Below are 23,635 nucleotides of genomic sequence, written 5' to 3'. Positions count from 1 at the left end.
GTCCCATATATCATACGCTGCAGAACATCTCGCACTCCACCTGCAAATCTTAATCCCATAATGGGACATTCAAGCTTAATGTCGACAAAGGATGGAATTGTGATTTGTTTTTTTTTACATCTAAAAATGAAGATAGACTCCGCAAATTGTCCCTGATGAATGGATGGAGTATCTTGCCGGGGAATAGAGGCCTTTTTCTCTGTACAGGGCTGGAGACACGGAGGCAGACATCAGATAGGGGCCATCTGGCCCACCTAGACTGCCCATTTACACTACAAATATGTTTGGTGCTGCCAGGCTTAAGACTTTAATTACATAGTTTAGAGGTTTCCCTTGTGGCTGTACGAAGAAAACGAAAAAATTCTTTCAGCGCATTGACTCCTTTAGAGCACAATCCTTTTACTGGAACATTTTTGTGGGGCCGCGGGATGTAGATGTAAAATGGGCTGAGTCAGTCCTTGGTCATTAGGAGGCCACCCTGTTATACGCGCCGTAGCCTCGCTCACTGCCGGGAAGCATTACATTCCTGCCTTTTTATATAGGAGCACGCATTTGTTTTACTTTAGAAATCAATGAAAAAATGTTTTCATTTTTATTTTTTTTATAGAAGCAAAATCGTAAATTCCCTGTACTTGTAGGAATATTCTTCACCTGTGACGACGCGAAACTAGCAATAAAACGGAGCACAGAGAGGAGCGCCGAGGGGTCCCACAGGATGTACAGACAGAATACTGCCATGTAAATAAAGCCTAAGGCCTCTTGCACACGACCGTATGGCTTTTTCTGTATTTTGTGGTCCGCAAAAAATACGGATGACATCCGTGTGCATTCCGTTTTTTTTGCAGAACGGAACAGCCGGCCCCTGATAGAACAGTCCTGTCCTTGTCCGATATGCGGGCAATAATAGGACATGTTCTATCTTTGAGGCTACATGCACAAGAACGTGTCCATTCCGTTTTTTTTGGCGGATAGGATGCGGACCCATTCATTTCAACGGGTCCGCAAAAAATGCGGACAGCACACCGTATGTCTGTTCCGTAGCCCAGCCAAAAAAAAAAAATAGAACATGTTCTATTCTTGTCAGTTTTAGGCATGGTTACAATGGATCCGCCAAAAAAAAAGCGGATGGCATACGGATGTCATTCGTTTTTTTTTGGCGGACCACAAAACACATACGGTCGTGTGCATGTAGCCTGAACGGAATGTAAAAATGGAAACGGAAGGCATACGGAGTACCTTCCGTTTTTTTTTTTGCGGATCCATTGAAATGAATGATTCCGTATACGGAACGCAAAAAACGGAAGAGGCCTAAAGGGTCTGGCCACACGGTCAGGTTTCTAATGCAGTTTTGGAAGCCAAAAATCATGGGGCGGATCATAACCGGTGAGAAAGTAGAAAGGACAGAGGCGACGTCTCTTCTTTGAATTCACTCCTGGTTTTGACTTCCAAAATGGCATCTGGAAAACTGAGCGGCTGGTCACACCCTAAGGGCTCATTCACACGACCGTGTTTTTTTGTCCGCATGAAATTCGCATTTTTTATGGGTCGGATACCATGTGCTGTCCGTATCCGTCTGTCCGTTCCACGTCCCCTCAAAGATATAAAACACGTCCTGCGGACAAGAATAGGCATTTGAGGAAGAGGAAAATGCGGGATGCACGCGGCCGGTATCCGTGTTTTGCAATTTGCCTACTGCAATAACGGATACGGTTGTGTGCAGGGGCAGCGAAGTGTACGAGATTAAACAAATCTCTTGTACTTTTTGCTCCGATTTCCGTGCGGATTGATCTGCCCTGTGCAGTTTTAGCGGCAGACTTCACCCTTCTCCGTGATAACCTGCCCCTGCATGTACCCACCCCTAGGCCAGACACACACGAGCGAGTTCAATGCGAGAAACTCACTGCGTGTGTCAGTATGACCTTCGCTCCTCTGACAAGGATTGCGCATGCACACGACCATAACCTGTTTTACGGATCTGCAAAACACGGAGGCAGGCGGTGTGTGTTCCGCATTTTGCAGTTCACGGAACGCCCTATCCTATAATAATGCGGACGATAGATAGGACATAACAATTCTGCTGTGTGGAGTTCCTCTATTACTACTCCTGCAAGGGTCGTCAATGGGGTGCTGCCAGCATCAGACTGTGCAGGAATGGTAACACCCACTTGTCCATTTAGTCCTACCATTTCCAGGAGGAATAACTGAGGAACAGCACCATGTACAATTCTGAGAAAAGATTCTCTAGAATTAGATCACGGGGATCATTTCAGAACACAAAAGGCAAATCTGAATACAAAGAATATCTGACCGCTTCTAACTGTAATAATACAAACGTCCGCCGCACTGTAATAAATAAGAGGATGAGGTATAATACACGGAATCTCTCCGTCCAGCTGCTCCATACAGATCGCCGAGTCCTAAGCGGCGAATCAACTGGTGTGAAACGCAGATGTTTGATCCTCCCCGCCCACCGTAACTAAGCAGGAAGTTAAACCGTATCGCGACGCTGATTGGTTCCCGGCGGCCATGCTTAGCTAGGGAGCAGTGACTCCCCGCCATGTTTGTTGAGGGCAGCTTGCTGTCTATAGGGGCAGTTTGCTGAGAACAGTAGATAGATCTGCACAGCCGGTGACTAATAAGGGGACTAAATAGAGGCGGTAAGTGACTGCCGAGCGGAGCTGTGTGCATCCTCGTGTCTCCACAGTGAGGGCGTGTGACCCGCAGACTGCCTAATAAACTTCTGTGCACTATGGCAGTGAGATGTAGCAGAGCTGCAGTGCTCATTCTACCTGCAGCCTATAGGAAACTGGGAGATGAGGAGGTACCTGCTGCCTATAGGAAACTGGGAGATGAGGAGGTACCTGCAGCCTATAGGAAACTGGGAGATGAGGAGGTACCTGCAGCCTATAGGAAACTGGGAGATGAGGAGGTACCTGCTGCCTATAGGAAACTGGGAGATGAGGAGGTACCTGCAGCCTATAGGAAACTGGGAGATGAGGAGGTACCTGCAGCCTATAGGAAACTGGGAGATGAGGAGGTACCTGCAGCCTATAGGAAACTGGGAGATGAGGAGGTGCCTGCAGCCTATAGGAAACTGGGAGATGAGGAGGTACCTGCAGCCTATAGGAAACTGGGAGATGAGGAGGTACCTGCTGCCTATAGGAAACTGGGAGATGAGGAGGTACCTGCTGCCTATAGGAAACTGGGAGATGAGGAGGTACCTGCAGCCTATAGGAAACTGGGAGATGAGGAGGTACCTGCAGCCTATAGGAAACTGGGAGATGAGGAGGTACCTGCTGCCTATAGGAAACTGGGAGATGAGGAGGTACCTGCAGCCTATAGGAAACTGGGAGATGAGGAGGTGCCTGCAGCCTATAGGAAACTGGGAGATGAGGAGGTACCTGCAGCCTATAGGAAACTGGGAGATGAGGAGGTACCTGCTGCCTATAGGAAACTGGGAGATGAGGAGGTACCTGCTGCCTATAGGAAACTGGGAGATGAGGAGGTACCTGCAGCCTATAGGAAACTGGGAGATGAGGAGGTACCTGCAGCCTATAGGAAACTGGGAGATGAGGAGGTACCTGCTGCCTATAGGAAACTGGGAGATGAGGAGGTACCTGCAGCCTATAGGAAACTGGGAGATGAGGAGGTACCTGCTGCCTATAGGAAACTGGGAGATGAGGAGGTACCTGCTGCCTATAGGAAACTGGGAGATGAGGAGGTACCTGCTGCCTATAGGAAACTGGGAGATGAGGAGGTACCTGCAGCCTATAGGAAACTGGGAGATGAGGAGGTACCTGCTGCCTATAGGAAACTGGGAGATGAGGAGGTACCTGCAGCCTATAGGAAACTGGGAGATGAGGAGGTACCTGCTGCCTATAGGAAACTGGGAGATGAGGAGGTACCTGCAGCCTATAGGAAACTGGGAGATGAGGAGGTGCCTGCAGCCTATAGGAAACTGGGAGATGAGGAGGTACCTGCAGCCTATAGGAAACTGGGAGATGAGGAGGTACCTGCAGCCTATAGGAAACTGGGAGATGAGGAGGTACCTGCTGCCTATAGGAAACTGGGAGATGAGGAGGTACCTGCTGCCTATAGGAAACTGGGAGATGAGGAGATGCCTGCTGCCTATAGGAAACTGGGAGATGTGGAGGTGCCTGCTGCCTATAGGAAACTGGGAGATGAGGAGGTGCCTGCAGTCTATAGGAAACTGGGAGATGAGGAGGTACCTGCAGCCTATAGGAAACTGGGAGATGAGGAGGTACCTGCTGCCTATAGGAAACTGGGAGATGAGGAGGTACCTGCTGCCTATAGGAAACTGGGAGATGAGGAGGTACCTGCAGCCTATAGGAAACTGGGAGATGAGGAGGTACCTGCTGCCTATAGGAAACTGGGAGATGAGGAGGTACCTGCTGCCTATAGGAAACTGGGAGATGAGGAGGTACCTGCAGCCTATAGGAAACTGGGAGATGAGGAGGTACCTGCTGCCTATAGGAAACTGGGAGATGAGGAGGTACCTGCTGCCTATAGGAAACTGGGAGATGTGGAGGTGCCTGCAGTCTATAGGAAACTGGGAGATGAGGAGGTACCTGCAGCCTATAGGAAACTGGGAGATGAGGAGGTACCTGCTGCCTATAGGAAACTGGGAGATGAGGAGGTACCTGCAGCCTATAGGAAACTGGGAGATGAGGAGGTACCTGCTGCCTATAGGAAACTGGGAGATGAGGAGGTACCTGCTGCCTATAGGAAACTGGGAGATGAGGAGGTACCTGCTGCCTATAGGAAACTGGGAGATGAGGAGGTACCTGCTGCCTATAGGAAACTGGGAGATGAGGAGGTACCTGCAGCCTATAGGAAACTGGGAGATGAGGAGGTACCTGCAGTCTATAGGAAACTGGGAGATGAGGAGGTACCTGCTGCCTATAGGAAACTGGGAGATGAGGAGGTACCTGCTGCCTATAGGAAACTGGGAGATGAGGAGGTACCTGCTGCCTATAGGAAACTGGGAGATGAAGAGGTACCTCCTGCCTATAGGAAACTGGGAGATGAGGAGGTACCTGCTGCCTATAGGAAACTGGGAGATGAGGAGGTACCTGCAGCCTATAGGAAACTGGGAGATGAGGTACCTGCAGCCTATAGGAAACTGGGAGATGAGGAGGTACCTGCAGCCTATAGGAAACTGGGAGATGAGGAGGTGCCTGCAGCCTATAGGAAACTGGGAGATGAGGAGGTACCTGCAGCCTATAGGAAACTGGGAGATGAGGAGGTACCTGCAGCCTATAGGAAACTGGGAGATGTGGAGGTGCCTGCAGCCTATAGGAAACTGGGAGATGAGGAGGTACCTGCAGCCTATAGGAAACTGGGAGATGAGGAGGTACCTGCTGCCTATAGGAAACTGGGAGATGAGGAGGTACCTGCAGCCTATAGGAAACTGGGAGATGAGGAGGTACCTGCTGCCTATAGGAAACTGGGAGATGAGGAGGTACCTGCAGCCTATAGGAAACTGGGAGATGAGGAGGTGCCTGCAGCCTATAGGAAACTGGGAGATGAGGAGGTACCTGCTGCCTATAGGAAACTGGGAGATGAGGAGGTACCTGCAGCCTATAGGAAACTGGGAGATGAGGAGGTACCTGCAGCCTATAGGAAACTGGGAGATGAGGAGGTACCTGCTGCCTATAGGAAACTGGGAGATGAGGAGGTACCTGCAGCCTATAGGAAACTGGGAGATGAGGAGGTACCTGCAGCCTATAGGAAACTGGGAGATGAGGAGGTACCTGCAGCCTATAGGAAACTGGGAGATGAGGAGGTGCCTGCAGCCTATAGGAAACTGGGAGATGAGGAGGTACCTGCTGCCTATAGGAAACTGGGAGATGAGGAGGTACCTGCAGCCTATAGGAAACTGGGAGATGAGGAGGTACCTGCAGCCTATAGGAAACTGGGAGATGAGGAGGTACCTGCTGCCTATAGGAAACTGGGAGATGAGGAGGTACCTGCTGCCTATAGGAAACTGGGAGATGAGGAGGTACCTGCTGCCTATAGGAAACTGGGAGATGAGGAGGTACCTGCAGCCTATAGGAAACTGGGAGATGAGGAGGTGCCTGCAGCCTATAGGAAACTGGGAGATGAGGAGGTACCTGCAGCCTATAGGAAACTGGGAGATGAGGAGGTACCTGCAGCCTATAGGAAACTGGGAGATGAGGAGGTACCTGCTGCCTATAGGAAACTGGGAGATGAGGAGGTACCTGCTGCCTATAGGAAACTGGGAGATGAGGAGGTACCTGCTGCCTATAGGAAACTGGGAGATGAGGAGATGCCTGCTGCCTATAGGAAACTGGGAGATGTGGAGGTGCCTGCTGCCTATAGGAAACTGGGAGATGAGGAGGTGCCTGCAGTCTATAGGAAACTGGGAGATGAGGAGGTACCTGCAGCCTATAGGAAACTGGGAGATGAGGAGGTACCTGCTGCCTATAGGAAACTGGGAGATGAGGAGGTACCTGCAGCCTATAGGAAACTGGGAGATGAGGAGGTACCTGCTGCCTATAGGAAACTGGGAGATGAGGAGGTACCTGCTGCCTATAGGAAACTGGGAGATGAGGAGGTACCTGCAGCCTATAGGAAACTGGGAGATGAGGAGGTACCTGCTGCCTATAGGAAACTGGGAGATGAGGAGGTACCTGCTGCCTATAGGAAACTGGGAGATGTGGAGGTGCCTGCAGTCTATAGGAAACTGGGAGATGAGGAGGTGCCTGCAGCCTATAGGAAACTGGGAGATGAGGAGGTACCTGCAGTCTATAGGAAACTGGGAGATGAGGAGGTACCTGCAGCCTATAGGAAACTGGGAGATGTGGAGGTGCCTGCAGTCTATAGGAAACTGGGAGATGAGGAGGTGCCTGCAGCCTATAGGAAACTGGGAGATGAGGAGGTACCTGCTGCCTATAGGAAACTGGGAGATGTGGAGGTGCCTGCAGTCTATAGGAAACTGGGAGATGAGGAGGTGCCTGCAGCCTATAGGAAACTGGGAGATGAGGAGGTACCTGCAGTCTATAGGAAACTGGGAGATGAGGAGGTGCCTGCAGCCTATAGGAAACTGGGAGATGTGGAGGTGCCTGCAGTCTATAGGAAACTGGGAGATGAGGAGGTGCCTGCTGCCTATAGGAAACTGGGAGATGAGGAGGTGCCTGCAGTCTATAGGAAACTGGGAGATGAGGAGGTGCCTGCAGCCTATAGGAAACTGGGAGATGAGGAGGTACCTGCTGCCTATAGGAAACTGGGAGATGAGGAGGTACCTGCTGCCTATAGGAAACTGGGAGATGAGGAGGTACCTGCAGCCTATAGGAAACTGGGAGATGAGGAGGTACCTGCTGCCTATAGGAAACTGGGAGATGAGGAGGTACCTGCTGCCTATAGGAAACTGGGAGATGAGGAGGTACCTGCTGCCTATAGGAAACTGGGAGATGAGGAGGTACCTGCTGCCTATAGGAAACTGGGAGATGAGGAGGTACCTGCAGCCTATAGGAAACTGGGAGATGAGGAGGTACCTGCAGTCTATAGGAAACTGGGAGATGAGGAGGTACCTGCTGCCTATAGGAAACTGGGAGATGAGGAGGTACCTGCTGCCTATAGGAAACTGGGAGATGAGGAGGTACCTGCTGCCTATAGGAAACTGGGAGATGAAGAGGTACCTCCTGCCTATAGGAAACTGGGAGATGAGGAGGTACCTGCTGCCTATAGGAAACTGGGAGATGAGGAGGTACCTGCAGCCTATAGGAAACTGGGAGATGAGGTACCTGCAGCCTATAGGAAACTGGGAGATGAGGAGGTACCTGCAGCCTATAGGAAACTGGGAGATGAGGAGGTGCCTGCAGCCTATAGGAAACTGGGAGATGAGGAGGTACCTGCAGCCTATAGGAAACTGGGAGATGAGGAGGTACCTGCAGCCTATAGGAAACTGGGAGATGTGGAGGTACCTGCAGCCTATAGGAAACTGGGAGATGAGGAGGTACCTGCAGCCTATAGGAAACTGGGAGATGAGGAGGTACCTGCTGCCTATAGGAAACTGGGAGATGAGGAGGTACCTGCAGCCTATAGGAAACTGGGAGATGAGGAGGTGCCTGCAGCCTATAGGAAACTGGGAGATGAGGAGGTACCTGCTGCCTATAGGAAACTGGGAGATGAGGTACCTGCAGCCTATAGGAAACTGGGAGATGAGGAGGTACCTGCAGCCTATAGGAAACTGGGAGATGAGGAGGTACCTGCGGCCTATAGGAAACTGGGAGATGAGGAGGTACCTGCTGCCTATAGGAAACTGGGAGATGAGGAGGTACCTGCAGCCTATAGGAAACTGGGAGATGAGGAGGTACCTGCAGCCTATAGGAAACTGGGAGATGAGGAGGTACCTGCAGCCTATAGGAAACTGGGAGATGAGGAGGTGCCTGCTGCCTATAGGAAACTGGGAGATGAGGAGGTACCTGCAGCCTATAGGAAACTGGGAGATGAGGAGGTACCTGCTGCCTATAGGAAACTGGGAGATGAGGAGGTACCTGCAGCCTATAGGAAACTGGGAGATGAGGAGGTACCTGCTGCCTATAGGAAACTGGGAGATGAGGAGGTACCTGCAGCCTATAGGAAACTGGGAGATGAGGAGGTGCCTGCAGCCTATAGGAAACTGGGAGATGAGGAGGTACCTGCAGCCTATAGGAAACTGGGAGATGAGGAGGTACCTGCTGCCTATAGGAAACTGGGAGATGAGGAGGTACCTGCAGCCTATAGGAAACTGGGAGATGAGGAGGTACCTGCAGCCTATAGGAAACTGGGAGATGAGGAGGTGCCTGCAGCCTATAGGAAACTGGGAGATGAGGAGGTACCTGCAGCCTATAGGAAACTGGGAGATGAGGAGGTACCTGCAGCCTATAGGAAACTGGGAGATGAGGAGGTGCCTGCAGCCTATAGGAAACTGGGAGATGAGGAGGTGCCTGCAGCCTATAGGAAACTGGGAGATGACTGCTGCAGCTGCAGTTACATATATATGTGTGTGCTTGGTGTAGTAATGCTTCATAAAATTATACTGCTACTGTGTGCAGCAGGTCTGTGCCCAGAGGTGCCCACAGGGTCCTAACACATAAATGTGTTTATTTTTCTTCTGTATCAGAATAAGTCCACCTGTGTTTTTTGGAGAGCTGCAGTGGGTATCCTTTAGAGCAGGCATCTCAAACTCGCGGCCCTCCAGCTGTTGCAAAACTACAACTCCCAGCATGCCCGAACAGCCTACAGGTATCATCCTACAGCAGGGCATTGTGGGAGTTGTAGTTTTACAACAGCTGGAGGGCCGCGAGTTTGAGATGCCTGCTTTAGAGCCAGGAGAGCTGCAGCGGGTATCCTCTAGAGCCAGGAGAGCTGCAGCAGGTATCCTCTAGAGCTAGAAGAGCTGCAGCGGGTATCCTCTAGAGCCAGGAGAGCTGCAGCGGGTATCCTCTAAAGCTAGAAGAGCTGCAGCAGGTATCCTCTAGAGCCAGGAGAGCTGCAGCAGGTATCCTCTAGAGCCAGGAGAGCTGCAGCGGGTATCCTCTAGAGCCAGGAGAGCTGCAGCGGGTATCCTCTAGAGCTAGAAGAGCTGCAGCGGGTATCCCCTAGAGCCAGGAGAGCTGCAGCGGGTATCCTCTAGAGCTAGAAGAGCTGCAGCAGGTATCCTCTAGAGCCAGGAGAGCTGCAGCGGGTATCCTCTAGAGCTAGAAGAGCTGCAGCGGGTATCCTCTAGAGCCAGGAGAGCTGCAGCAGGTATCCTCTAGAGCTAGAAGAGCTGCAGCAGGTATCCTCTAGAGCCAGGAGAGCTGCAGCGGGTATCCTCTAGAGCTAGAAGAGCTGCAGCGGGTATCCTCTAGAGCCAGGAGAGCTGCAGCGGGTATCCTCTAGAGCTAGAAGAGCTGCAGCGGGTATCCTCTAGAGCCAGGAGAGCTGCAGCAGGTATCCTCTAGAGCTAGAAGAGCTGCAGCTGGTATCCTTTAGAGCCAGGAGAGCTGCAGCGGGTATCCTCTAGAGCAGGGATGGCCAACCTGAGGCTCTCCAGCTGTTGCAAAACTACAACTCCCAGCATGCCCAGACAGCCTACAGCTATGAGCTTACAGCAGGGAATGGTGGGAGTTGTAGTTTTACAACAGCTGGAGAGCCGCAGGTTGGCCATCCCTGATCTAGAGCTAGAAGAGCTGCAGCGGGTATCCTCTAGAGCCAGGAGAGCAGCAGCGGGTATCCTCTAGAGCTAGAAGAGCTGCAGCAGGTATCCTCTAGAGCCAGGAGAGCTGCAGCGGGTATCCTCTAGAGCTAGAAGAGCTGCAGCGGGTATCCTCTAGAGCCAGGAGAGCTGCAGCGGGTATCCTCTAGAGCTAGAAGAGCTGCAGCGGGTATCCTCTAAAGCTAGAAGAGCTGCAGCAGGTATCCTCTAGAGCCAGGAGAGCTGCAGCAGGTATCCTCTAGAGCCAGGAGAGCTGCAGCGGGTATCCTCTAGAGCCAGGAGAGCTGCAGCGGGTATCCTCTAGAGCTAGAAGAGCTGCAGCGGGTATCCCCTAGAGCCAGGAGAGCTGCAGCGGGTATCCTCTAGAGCTAGAAGAGCTGCAGCAGGTATCCTCTAGAGCCAGGAGAGCTGCAGCGGGTATCCTCTAGAGCTAGAAGAGCTGCAGCGGGTATCCTCTAGAGCCAGGAGAGCTGCAGCAGGTATCCTCTAGAGCTAGAAGAGCTGCAGCAGGTATCCTCTAGAGCCAGGAGAGCTGCAGCGGGTATCCTCTAGAGCTAGAAGAGCTGCAGCGGGTATCCTCTAGAGCCAGGAGAGCTGCAGCGGGTATCCTCTAGAGCTAGAAGAGCTGCAGCGGGTATCCTCTAGAGCCAGGAGAGCTGCAGCAGGTATCCTCTAGAGCTAGAAGAGCTGCAGCTGGTATCCTTTAGAGCCAGGAGAGCTGCAGCGGGTATCCTCTAGAGCAGGGATGGCCAACCTGAGGCTCTCCAGCTGTTGCAAAACTACAACTCCCAGCATGCCCAGACAGCCTACAGCTATGAGCTTACAGCAGGGAATGGTGGGAGTTGTAGTTTTACAACAGCTGGAGAGCCGCAGGTTGGCCATCCCTGATCTAGAGCTAGAAGAGCTGCAGCGGGTATCCTCTAGAGCCAGGAGAGCAGCAGCGGGTATCCTTTAGAGCCAGGAGAGCTGCAGTGGGTATCCTATAGAGCCAGGAGAGCTGCAGCGGGTATCCTATAGAGCCAGGAGAGCTGCAGCGGGTATCCTCTAGAGCCAGGAGAGCTGCAGCGGGTATCCTATAGAGCCAGGAGAGCTGCAGCGGGTATCCTATAGAGCCAGGAGAGCTGCAGCGGGTATCCTATAGAGCCAGGATAGCTGCAGCGGGTATCCTTTAGAGCCAGGAGAGCTGCAGCGGGTATCCTTTAGAGCCAGGAGAGCTGCAGCGGGTATCCTATAGAGCCAGGAGAGCTGCAGTGGGTATCCTATAGAGCCAGGAGAGCTGCAGCGGGTATCCTATAGAGCCAGGAGAGCTGCAGCGGGTATACTATAGAGCCAGGAGAGCTGCAGCGGGTATCCTTTAGAGCCAGGAGAGCTGCAGCGAAATCCTGAAGAGCTGGGAGAGCTGCTGGTGGGTAACGTCTAGAGTGGGGAGAGCTGCAGCGGGAAACTTTCAGAGCCGGCAGAGCTGTGGATAACGTCTGAAGTCAGGGTAGCTGCAGCCGGTTACTTCTAGCCCCAGGACAGCTGCAGCTCTCGTTACCATTGTGCTGGGACAAGAAGTGACAATATTCGGCAGTGGTTGTCAGCTTTGCAGCTCGTCTTTTCCCTTTGGGCTTACACTTGGGCCTGTCCTGTTTTTCCAGTTAAATTCATTCATCTGCAGCAGGTTCCATTCTTACCAATTAATGGCGGAGATTTCTCTAAACTACTGCAAGAGACAAGTGTAGCAACCGATCCGATTTCAGAGGCCCCTGGAGAATGAACGCTGACGCCTGAAGAGCAGGACTCTCTACTACCCAGAGAGATCACTTTGTAACCATTCTTCTTCTTTTTTCTCTGTGATAGATGAGCCTCGGCAGTGCGTCTACAACCGCCATGTCCTCCTCAGCCAGTACATCGTCTGGGAAAGGAGCAGGAAAGCTGACCAGTTTTGTCCCTGAGCTTCAGAGCATGATGTGAGTCACCTGTTTGATGCCTGTATTCCTGTGTGTTCTGATATATCATAGAAAACAGTAGTTGGGTGCAGACTCGGGCACATAGGAGCTGCAAAAGATAGCCCATGAGGTCTGTGACACCCGCCCTATTAATTGTATATGGAAGTGTATGCCGCTGTATGTAATGTGATCCGATTGGCCCCAGGATGGAAGCACCAGCCTAGGGGTCCATAACGCTATGTAAACCATTCATCTAAGGGCAGATAGAAATGTATCGTAAACTGGTTCACAAAAAATAAGAACAATCTCTAAATCTCCAACATTCGTTGATTCTGTCGTGTCTTATCGAAGAGAAGTTTAGAAATACACAAGAAGTCTTATCTGGGTGTCCAGGAGATCAGCCACGGTCCGCCTCCTCCTCACTTTCTGGCGTCTGGCTGTGAGTAGGTGAATGTCGGTGGACCCTGCCAGTTTCAGTGGTGGCGATGAAAGGACATATCATCCACCGCCTATCAATTACAGTATTCTTTGTTCTTGCTCCTTATCGTAAAAGCATGGCGTTATCGTCTTGTACTTTCTGCTCCCCAAGTTATAGGGGCCTAAACAAGTCTGTGTAACCTGGAGAGGCAGTGTATTGTACAGCAAAGATAATCTGCTGTGGGCGGTAGAGTCAACTGTAGCAACCAGTGTCAGACAGCTGCTTGTCAGCAAAATAAGGTCATGGAAAGTATCAAATGGGGCACAAATGTGCATGACAAGAACTTAGGGGCACATTCATTTAGGCTACTTTCACACTTGCGGCAGAGGAATTCTGTCGCCGGAACTGCCTGCCGGATCCTGATCTGTCTGACAAATGCATTGAAATGCCAGATCTGTCTCTCCTGTGTCATCCAGAAAAACGGATCCGGCATTTACTTATTTTTTCTATTTTTTTGCGGTCTGAGCCTGCGCAGACCGCAATGCCGGATCCGTTTTGCTGGAACACTCGGCATTAATGCATGTCAATGGGAAAAAATGCCGGCATTCCGGCAAGTGTTTCGGTATTTTGGACGGAGATAAAACCGTAACATGCTGCGGTATTATCTCCGTCCTGAAAAGTCAAAAAGACTGAACTGAAGACGTCCTGATGCATCCTGAACGGATTGCTCTCCAGAATGCATGGGGATAAAACTGATCAGTTATTTTCCGGTATAGAGCCCCTGTGACGGAACTCTATGCCGGAAAAGAATAACGCAAGTGTGAAAATACCCTAAGACCGCATTTTAGACGCCGGTCTTAATATCCCCTATAGCTGGCGGTGGATCCGCCAAAGTTATGTAGAGGAGCCGGCCTCCACGTAACTTTGACGTATCCAGCGTCACTTCTAAATGTAAAAAAGCTTCTTTGATGTCCTAATTTTAGACCATTTTCTATGCCTAAAAACAGTCCACGCCCACTTTTATTAGGCCTGGCGTGAGAAGGTAAAAGTCGCAGATTGCGTTTTTATATATAGGCGTATTTCTGTTTAATAAATTACCCCCCTTAGTTTTGCCACCTTAAAAATCACTGACCCGACTGCAACCAACATTATGAAAGATTATCAAAATCAGGGTTATTTAGTTTTAAAAAAAAAGACGTCTGAGGGGAGATCTAACAATAGTGTATATCAGGGGTCAGTACAGAGATAACTCCCATCATCTATTAGCACCTACAAGGGGACATCCTCTATGTATGGAGGAAAGAGGGTCTCTACAGCAGCATAGAAGAGGATTCTTTATGGTAAGAGCAGTGAGACTATGGATTATTTACAGTAAGAGCAGTGAGACTATGTATTCTTTACGGTAAGAGCAGTGAGACTATGGATTCTTTACGGTAAGAGCAGTGAGACTATGGATTCTTTACGGTAAGAGCAGTGAGACTATGGATTCTTTACGGTCAGAGCAGTGAGACTATGGATTCTTTACGGTCAGAGCAGTGAGACTATGGATTCTTTACGGTCAGAGCAGTGAGACTATGGATTCTTTACGGTCTGAGCAGTGAGACTATGGATTCTTTACGGTCAGAGCAGTGAGACTATGGATTCTTTACGGTCAGAGCAGTGAGACTATGGATTCTTTACGGTAAGAGCAGTGAGACTATGGATTCTTTACGGTAAGAGCAGTGAGACTATGGATTCTTTACGGTCAGAGCAGTGAGACTATGGATTCTTTACGGTCAGAGCAGTGAGACTATGGATTCTTTACGGTCAGAGCAGTGAGACTATGGATTCTTTACGGTAAGAGCAGTGAGACTATGGATTCTTTACGGTAAGAGCAGTGAGACTATGGATTCTTTACGGTAAGAGCAGTGAGACTATGGATTCTTTACGGTAAGAGCAGTGAGACTATGGATTCTTTACGGTCAGAGCAGTGAGACTATGGATTCTTTACGGTCAGAGCAGTGAGACTATGGATTCTTTACGGTCAGAGCAGTGAGACTATGGATTCTTTACGGTCAGAGCAGTGAAACTATGGATTCTTTACGGTCAGAGCAGTGAGACTATGGATTCTTTACGGTAAGAGCAGTGAGACTATGGATTCTTTGCGGTAAGAGCAGTGAGACTATGGATTCTTTGCGGTAAGAGCAGTGAGACTATGGATTCTTTGCGGTAAGAGCAGTGAGACTATGGATTCTTTACGGTAAGAGCAGTGAGACTATGGATTCTTTACGGTCAGAGCAGTGAGACTATGGATTCTTTACGGTAAGAGCAGTGAGACTATGGATTCTTTACGGTAAGAGCAGTGAGACTATGGATTCTTTACGGTAAGAGCAGTGAGACTATGGATTCTTTACGGTAAGAGCAGTGAGACTATGGATTCTTTACGGTCAGAGCAGTGAGACTATGGATTCTTTACGGTCAGAGCAGTGAGACTATGGATTCTTTACGGTCAGAGCAGTGAGACTATGGATTCTTTACGGTCAGAGCAGTGAGACTATGGATTCTTTACGGTAAGAGCAGTGAGACTATGGATTCTTTACGGTAAGAGCAGTGAGACTATGGATTCTTTGCGGTAAGAGCAGTGAGACTATGGATTCTTTACGATAAGAGCAGTGAGACTATGGATTCTTTACGGTCAGAGCAGTGAGACTATGGATTCTTTACGGTCAGAGCAGTGAGACTATGGATTCTTTACGGTCAGAGCAGTGAGACTATGGATTCTTTACGGTAAGAGCAGTGAGACTATGGATTCTTTGCGGTAAGAGCAGTGAGACTATGGATTCTTTACGATAAGAGCAGTGAGACTATGGATTCTTTACGGTAAGAGCAGTGAGACTATGGATTCTTTACGGTCAGAGCAGTGAGACTATGGAGCTCTCTGCCTGAGGAGGTGGTGATGGGGAGTTCAATAAAAGAGTCCAAGAGGGGCCTGGATGTATTTGGAGATTTTCATGTAAGGTAAGGAACCCTCTATGTTACTAAGTATGTCACTATATGAGTTTCCTCAGCAGTAGTCACCTAGACGAGGGTTGACATAATTGCTAAGCGACCTGCATAATGTTGTATTGGTCGGCTGCTGGATGAGAAATAAATGTGGATTTTCCAAAGGTGTGTAATACTGATGAGGGTAGCGGACTTATTCATTGTCTCACATTATAAATTCAGCCCCAGAACCCCATCGGTATACTACAGAGAACAGGATCCAATGCCCCTATATGTCTAGTATAACGTTGCTATGGCAGGATATAGATGCCCTCTATTATCTGACAACGTGCTATCCCAGGGTCTCGATTTATTAACATGAAAACCTAGAAGTTTCCGAACGTCATTTATTCTTTGGTATTTCCTGAGTTTACAGTTTTTCAGGCTGGATAAATATCACAGATCTTCCATAGACGACTGTGTCCCCCAGGAGTTCTCCTGCTGTACTCGCTGACGCATAGAAGATGTCTGGAGGGTCTTCATCCTCTACTTAAAGTCAGGGAGGACTTCGCTTCCTCAGATGGTTGGGCTGCTGGAGGCGTCTTCAGAAGGGTCATTAACCCTTGTCTAGGGATGGGCATGATTGTTGGGAACCTGTAAAGTGACCTTCCTTCCTTTTTTAGTTTTAAAAAGTAGGAGCCGAGCTGCCCGGACAAATGTTCTTGTTCGGATCATTAGAAAATGTCTACTAAAGTGTGTATTTGGCAGCTGCGTCTCCCATTCTTCTTAAAATAAAATCTTGAAATGAGTATAAAAAAAAGAAAAAGAAAAAGCCCTGGGATATTATTAATAGTTGTCAAGTTCAAGGAGTTCTACATTGTAATATCATTGAGTGGGTGGGGGGGGGGGGGGGGGGTAGAATTGGTATTGCATACTGCTGCAGCCTGTCCTGTGCATTTCCTGGATCAGTGTCTCTCCAGCCTCCTGCTCGGAATTTGGAATGCTCTATAGAAATGCAGCTTCTGCCACATGCATGATGCCCGGGCAAGACATGGTGAGACGCATTGTTACTAGATCGACTGACACTGACTTCACAGAAGATGGATTGAAAAAAGTACTGTCACCTAGAGGTGGCACGGGGCACGTTTCTGTAGTGTTACGTAAAGAACTTTCATTGTAGATGGTTTTATTACGAGTGACTTGTACCGACTGATACAGATATCGTTTGGGCTGTACAAAACCCCTGCAGACCAGTAGCTTTGTCTTATTCCCCTGAAAGGCTTAGGCTACTTTCACACTTGCGGCAGAGGAATTCCGTCGCCGGAACTGCCTGCCGGATCCGTCAAACGCATGCAAACTGACGGCATTTGTCAGACGGATCAGGATCCTGATCCGTCTGACAAATGCATTGAGATGCCGGATCCGTCTCTCTCCGCTGTCACCCGGAAAAAAAAACGGATCCGGCATTTATTTTTTCACATTTTTTTGTGGTCTGAGCATGCGCAGACCGCAATGCCAGATCCGTTTTGCTGGAACACTCGGCATTAATGCATGTCAATGGGGAAAAAAATGGCGGCATTCCGGCAAGTGTTCCGGAATTTTGGACGGAGAGGGGTGGACAGTGGAATTGGGAGATTAGTGAGGCAGGGACGGCACCAGATGTATAAGGTCAGTATTTTGCAACTACTTTTATTTTTGTTAGTTTTTAGACAGCAGACTGACATAAAGCAACCGTGATCCCCGTATACAAAAAGGATCAATTACACTTCTATATACTGCTTACAGAAGCCAAGAAAGCTCACAGCCTGTCACTTTGCCCAAAAATATTGACTTTGTGTCTTAATACCTATATTTTTAAAGGGAATTTGTCATCAATATTGACCACATTAAACTTCTTAAAGCACCGGGCAGTAAAAAAAACAAAAACCTTATTTGGAGTTTTTATTATCAGGAATATTAGCATGACGGCCCCTTTACCAAAAGACGCTTGCTTTGGCATTGTGAATGGTGTCCTAACGGTAAGCTGGTGGCAGCGTGTCCTGCTGCTGGGATCTCCAGCGATCAGCGGTGAACTGTAGAGGGGACCGGCCCAGCTATTCAGTTTGCCTACAGCTCCCCTACAGGGCAAATAAACCATCGCAATGGATTGTCCATGTACCGTACATGCCCAGATGCGGGTCGTCCATAGCATGAGACACTCTTTGTAGCCGTTTTCTAGTCGAGGTTGGTACAGAGGTCTACTTTCTGTAACAGGGCATTTTAAAAAAAAATTTCCCCCCAAACCAGATGATCCCTTTAATTCATGTATTTTGAACGAAACCTCACTATATCTTGGTCTTGAATGGACACAATCGACCAATAATGAAATAGTTGGAAATGGCTTTTTATGGAGGGCACAGCCGCACCGGTGTGAGGGTCTGACATGTCTCCGGTGTGGGAGCGACCTCACGTTCTACAGCTGAGCAGACGTCGTGTTGCAATGCATCCTGCGTAATTATCACTGCGGCCGTGACTGCTCTGAATAACGTAGAGAATGTCATCTGAGGATAGCGCGTCTCATTACTCATGTCTGGAAGGAATAGACCGTCCTGTCTCTCTCAGGTCTTGTACACGACGGCCCCTTAAGCCTGAGGGAGATACATGACCGCCCATCCTGCTGCCCACTGTCCTGGATTTTGTAGGGAACTTGCTAAACATTAGGAATTTGTCATAATGATACAGAATGTACAAATGCGATCTGTTTGGTGTTGGGTGGACCAGATTCTGTGAGGTCGGGTCCTGGAAATGTCCTACGGTATTTACAGTCAGGTTCCTAGTCACTATTTGAAGCAGTTTACAAAACTTGTGTAGCCAGGACTCTCCCCTCCCGTAATGTGACTCAAGTAGTGTATAGAGACATTAAACCTGGTTTATATATTAGGGAATTGTTAGAAGAGCTTTACCCCTGCATAAAAAAAACCCAAAAAAAGGTATGCAAGTTTCTATGGATGTCCTTGCTCAAATCTATTTTACCTTCCTAAATGTTATTTTTATATAATTCAGCAGAAAAAAAGCTCGTTTGTAACTTACTTCCTGCTCCAATTGTGCGATATTTTCTTTATTTAATTTAATAATGCCCCCTGGTGCTGTAATATGTAACGTGCACGTCCTACTACTGAGGTGGTCGCACCTGCTCAGTTCTATCCATCAACTGCTACCAGCCGTAGCTAAGGCACAGTTAGGGAGAGAGCTGCAGCAGAAAGGAGACGGCCCCCTGAGCTGTCATAGGGAAAAAGCTGCAGTAGACAGGACAAGCCCCCTGAGCTGTGATAGGGAAAAAGCTGCAGTAGACGGGACAGGCCCCCTGAGCTGTGATAGGGAAAAAGCTGCAGTAGACAGGACAAGCCCCCTGAGCTGTGATAGGGAAAAAGCTGCAGTAGACAGGACAAGCCCCCTGAGCTGTGATAGGGAAAAAGCTGCAGTAGACAGGACATGCCCCCTGAGCTGTGATAGGGAAAAAGCTGCAGTAGACAGGACAGGCCCCCTGAGCTGTGATAGGGAAAAAGCTGCAGTAGACAGGACATTCCCCCTGAGCTGTGATAGGGAAAAAGCTGCAGTAGACAGGACAGGCCCACTGAGCTGTGATAGGGAAAAAGCTGCAGTAGACAGGACAAGCCCCCTGAGCTGTGATAGGGAAAAAGCTGCAGTAGACAGGACAAGCCCCCTGAGCTGTGATAGGGAAAAAGCTGCAGTAGACAGGACATTCCCCCTGAGCTGTGATAGGGAAAAATCTGCAGTAGACAGGGCACGCCCCCTGAGCTGTGATAGGGAAAAAGCTGCAGTAGACAGGACATTCCCCCTGAGCTGTGATAGGGAAAAAGCTGCAGTAGACAGGACAAGCCCCCTGAGCTGTGATAGGGAAAAAGCTGCAGTAGACAGGACAGGCCCCCTGAGCTGTGATAGGGAAAAAGCTGCAGTAGACAGGGCACGCCCCCTGAGCTGTGATAGGGAAAAAGCTGCAGTAGACAGGACATTCCCCCTGAGCTGTGATAGGGAAAAAGCTGCAGTAGACAGAACAAGCCCCCTGAGCTGTGATAGGGAAAAAGCTGCAGTAGACAGGACATTCCCCCTGAGCTGTGATAGGGAAAAAGCTGCAGTAGACAGGGCACGCCCCCTGAGCTGCCAGCCTATAGAGAATCTAGCAGAGCAATTGTTGCAAGGAATGTGGAGATCTCTGGATCCATGTGAGGTACAGGGCTGGTTCTAGCTTTGTTAGAAAGAGATTGTCATGTACTGTATGATATCTGATTTTTGTTTTTCAGTCATGGGATTACTCCTGGGAGTGGTGGTCACAACCATACCTGATGGGTAGACTGCCAGGAACACAGTCTGGTAATGGTAGTCACTGTGTGCTCCTCCTGCTCTACACAAGTCTAGGGGATAAGCTGCAGACCTGAAATTTCTGTAAGGAAGGGGCACGTTCCTGAGGAGTAGGGCTATGCTGTGAATAAGGGGGGGAAGGCAAGTCCCACACCATACAGTGGGGAAGACTGGGCTGTTGTAACTACTGGATTAATAGAGGGCCGTGCTTTGATTACTGGCAAAAGATTATGGCCTGTTGTGACTGTTGGGGCTCATGCACACTAACGTATTTTTTCTCTGCATCCGATCCGCGTTTTTTTGCGGATCAGATGCAGACCCATTCACTTCACTTGGGCCGCGGAAGATGCGGTCAGCACTAGGGATCGACTGATTATTGGAGTTACCGATATTATTGGCCGATATTCATGATTTTTAAAGTTAGCAGTATCGGCATCTAACCTTGCTGATAATGCGTCCAGAACATGAGCGCGCTGCTGTCAGTGCGCTCATGTTCCCTCAGCAGCACAGGGGAGAAGGAGTCACTCTCTCCCTCCCCCCTGCGCCGCGCTGCCAATGAGTAGAGACGGGAAGAGGAGGGGCGGGCGCCACCAATGATAATTAACGTCTAGTACAAATACAGGACGCGGTGCCCAGCCTATATGACAGGAAACTGCGATCAGCGGCACTTAACCCCTCAGGTGCCGCACCTGAGGGGTTAACTGCTGCCGCTGATCAGAGCTCCCTGTCAGAGGCAGGGTGACGGCTATGTGATTCTGCGCCGACACACCCGACTCCTGTATTAAACGTTAATTATCATTGGTGGCGCAGTGCGCCCTCCCCAGTATTAAAAACATTGGTGGCGCAATGCGCCACTCCACCCCCTAGTATTAAAATCATTGGTGGCGCAGCGCCCCCCCCCCCCCCCAAATCTCCCCAGTATTAAAGTCATTAGTGGCAGTGGCCACAGGGTGCCCTCCTCTTCATTGGTGGCAGTGGCAGCTTCTGATCGGAGCCCCAGCAGTGTAATCGCGGGCTCCGATCGGTTACCATGGCAGCCAGGACGCTACTAAAGCCCTGGCTGCCATGGTAAGCTCCCTGCTGCTGTGTGTACAATGCACAGGACAGCAGGGAGAGTGTGAGGTCCTATTCACCCTAATAGAGCTCTATCAGGCTGAATAGACAATTCCAGGTTCTAGCCCCTAAGGGGGGGAAATAGTTATTAAATAAAAAGTTAAAAAAAAAGTTTACAAAAACCCCAAAATATTAAGTATAAATCACCCCCTTTCCCAATTTTACATATAAAATATATAAACAATAAATAAATAAACATATTGCCATGTCCAAAAAGTCCAAATTATTAAAAAAATAAAACAAAATTCTCCTATAATTAATTAACATAATTAATATTTTTATTCAAAAATGAAAATGCCCAGAATATTGGTATAGGCCCCATTCACACCTCCTCAATTTCGTTCAGCAAAATATTTGCGGACCCATTCATTTCTATCGGCTCCGGAAATGCGAAGTCCTATTCTTGTCCACATTACGGACTGTTCTATTATGGGCCGGACAGTTTTTTCCGCAAAATGCCGGTACCCGCAAAACAGGCTATGGTCGTTTACATGAGCCCTTAGGGGAAAGGGTAGAACCAGGATCTATGGCTAAGGGGGAAGCATGGCTGTGCTGTAAGGCTAAAGTGAACTGTCCTTAGTAAATTGGGTAATGATGGAGGGAACCTGTTTAGAAATCCCCTTGGGCAGTCAACTGCTTTGGAAAATCGCAGCAAAAAGCACAACATGACGCGACGGGTATGAAAGATATCTATGATTTCTTATAGGCACACAAACTTTATAAAATATATATATATTGTAGAAAAAAATCTCAATCAAAAGCAGTTTGGGGAGGTTTGTGCTGCTGTGCCCATGATCTATTCACAGAGACGTGAAAGATTTTTTTTAGTTATTGCATTTCGTTTACCGGTAGTTTGCATTTTCCATCGTGGTTGCAGTTACATCTTTTATATTCCAGTTAGTGTCATGTTAAAATGAGCCCTAACCTCCTAACAGAGCATTTCTAACGACCTCTTAGCGAATACGGTATTTAACGTCTGTAGAAAGGATGATGTGTACATTATTATTTTCCTTTATTTGTAGCACTGTGAAGCCTTTCATGACTCATTCGGTTATATAAAAACCTTTCATATTTTTCAATCTATTTGGACCCCTTCAGACAAAAGCTTATTTCTCTATGTAAAGTCCTGGCAGCGGTAGCCGTGAATCAGCATCTACTAGTCATGTCTGGCTAAAGATTTATAGTGGTTGCTGCTTTTCACATCTATGTGCAGACTACCACAAATGTAATACATCAGAATTAAAGGGGTAGGCCACTTTTTTTTTACATTTTATGTGTCCTTACTGTATGTCATTAAAGGTTTCAATTGTTTTCCTGATGCCTGTTTTTTTCTAATTTCTGTGTGGACGCATCCCCAGATGTAAGCCCTGTGCTGTCATATACAGTAGTGGATGCCTTGCTTCATCCACCCCTTCATTGTACTGCGCAGACGCTGGAGGAAGTGTCCTACACATGCCCAGACTACTCCTGCTAGGCATCTTTAGTTTCCCGATGAAGAGTTTGGCGCATGCGCTGTCTAAGCTCCCTCCTGCATCCAACGCACTCTCCTTTACAAAATGATACAGATAGCCAACTTCTTTAACAGTCGATTAAAGGAGAACTGCAGGTGATTCTGTAAATTCATACCTCATTGATGAAGTATCACCTCCAGGGAAAAAATATTTTCCTGGTGTGCTTCTTTAAATACAACCTATGGAGTCACATTAAACATTTTGAAGCTTTAAAGGGGTTATCTAGGGGTATTTAGTATGAGACTATCAGCCCAAATGGGGGTCTGACTTTCTGTAACTTGCTGGTGGGGGGCTGACTTTCTGTAACTTGCAGGTGGGGGGCTGACTTTCTGTAACTTGCAGGTGGGGGGCTGACTTTCTGTAACTTGCAGATGGGGTCTGACTTTGCGTAACTTGCAGATGGGGGTCTGACTTTGCGTAACTTGCAGATGGGGGTCTGACTTTGCGTAACTTGCAGATGGGGGTCTGACTTTGCGTAACTTGCAGATGGAGGTCTGACTTTGTGTAAATTGCAGATGGAGGTCTGACTTTGTGTAACTTGCAGATGGGGGTCTGACTTTGTGTAACTTGCAGATGGGGGTCTGACTTTGTGTAACTTGCAGATGGGGGTCTGACTTTGTGTAACTCACAGATCAGCTGATTGGTGGTGTTGTGGCTCTTTGATAAGCGCCATGTCTCCATCATTGGTTACCAGGCCCAACTTTGTGTCTCTGTAAGGCCTTTGCAGCTTAGTTCCATTCGCTTAAATTAGGACAAGCTGCAGTGAATTAAAGTGCCAGACATCGCCACTACCAGTAGTGTGGCACTAAAGGTAGGTAATGAATTGGATGTAGCGCTTGTCAGAACAGCGCCATCCCTTCATTGATTGGCTAGGGTGTCGAAAATTGGACCCCCATGATCTAATATTAAAATGGTTTTGCAGTCCAGATAACCCCTTTTAAAGATTTAGTATGACTCTGTGTAAGGCTACTTTCACACTAGCGTTAATATTTTCCGGTATTGAGATCCGTCATAGGGTCTCAATACCGGAAAAAAAACTCCTCTGTTTTGTCCCCATTTATTGTCAATGGGGGACAAAACGTAACCGAATAGAACGGAGTGCTCCAAAATGCATTCC

General features: G+C 48.7%; 1 protein-coding gene across 3 annotated transcripts in view; it reads left to right on the top strand.

The window, feature by feature from the left end:
• Positions 1–2,548: 2,548 nt before the first annotated feature.
• The window catches only part of SUPT3H (SPT3 homolog, SAGA and STAGA complex component), a 496,743-nt gene continuing 475,656 nt past the window's right edge, over positions 2,549–23,635 (top strand). For all 3 annotated transcript variants that reach the window (XM_040427286.1, XM_040427284.1, XM_040427285.1), the window contains exons 1-2: positions 2,549–2,657; positions 12,068–12,177. In XM_040427286.1, coding sequence (XP_040283220.1) covers positions 12,068–12,177 — 110 coding nt within the window. In that variant the 5' untranslated portion in view covers positions 2,549–2,657. The remainder of the gene's footprint in view (positions 2,658–12,067; positions 12,178–23,635) is intronic.

This window comes from Bufo bufo, chromosome 4 (genome assembly GCF_905171765.1).
Source record: "Bufo bufo chromosome 4, aBufBuf1.1, whole genome shotgun sequence".
Taxonomy (NCBI): Eukaryota; Metazoa; Chordata; class Amphibia; order Anura; family Bufonidae; genus Bufo; species Bufo bufo.
Note: the sequence above shows the minus strand (reverse complement) of the source record. Positions and strands in the feature narration are given on the sequence as shown.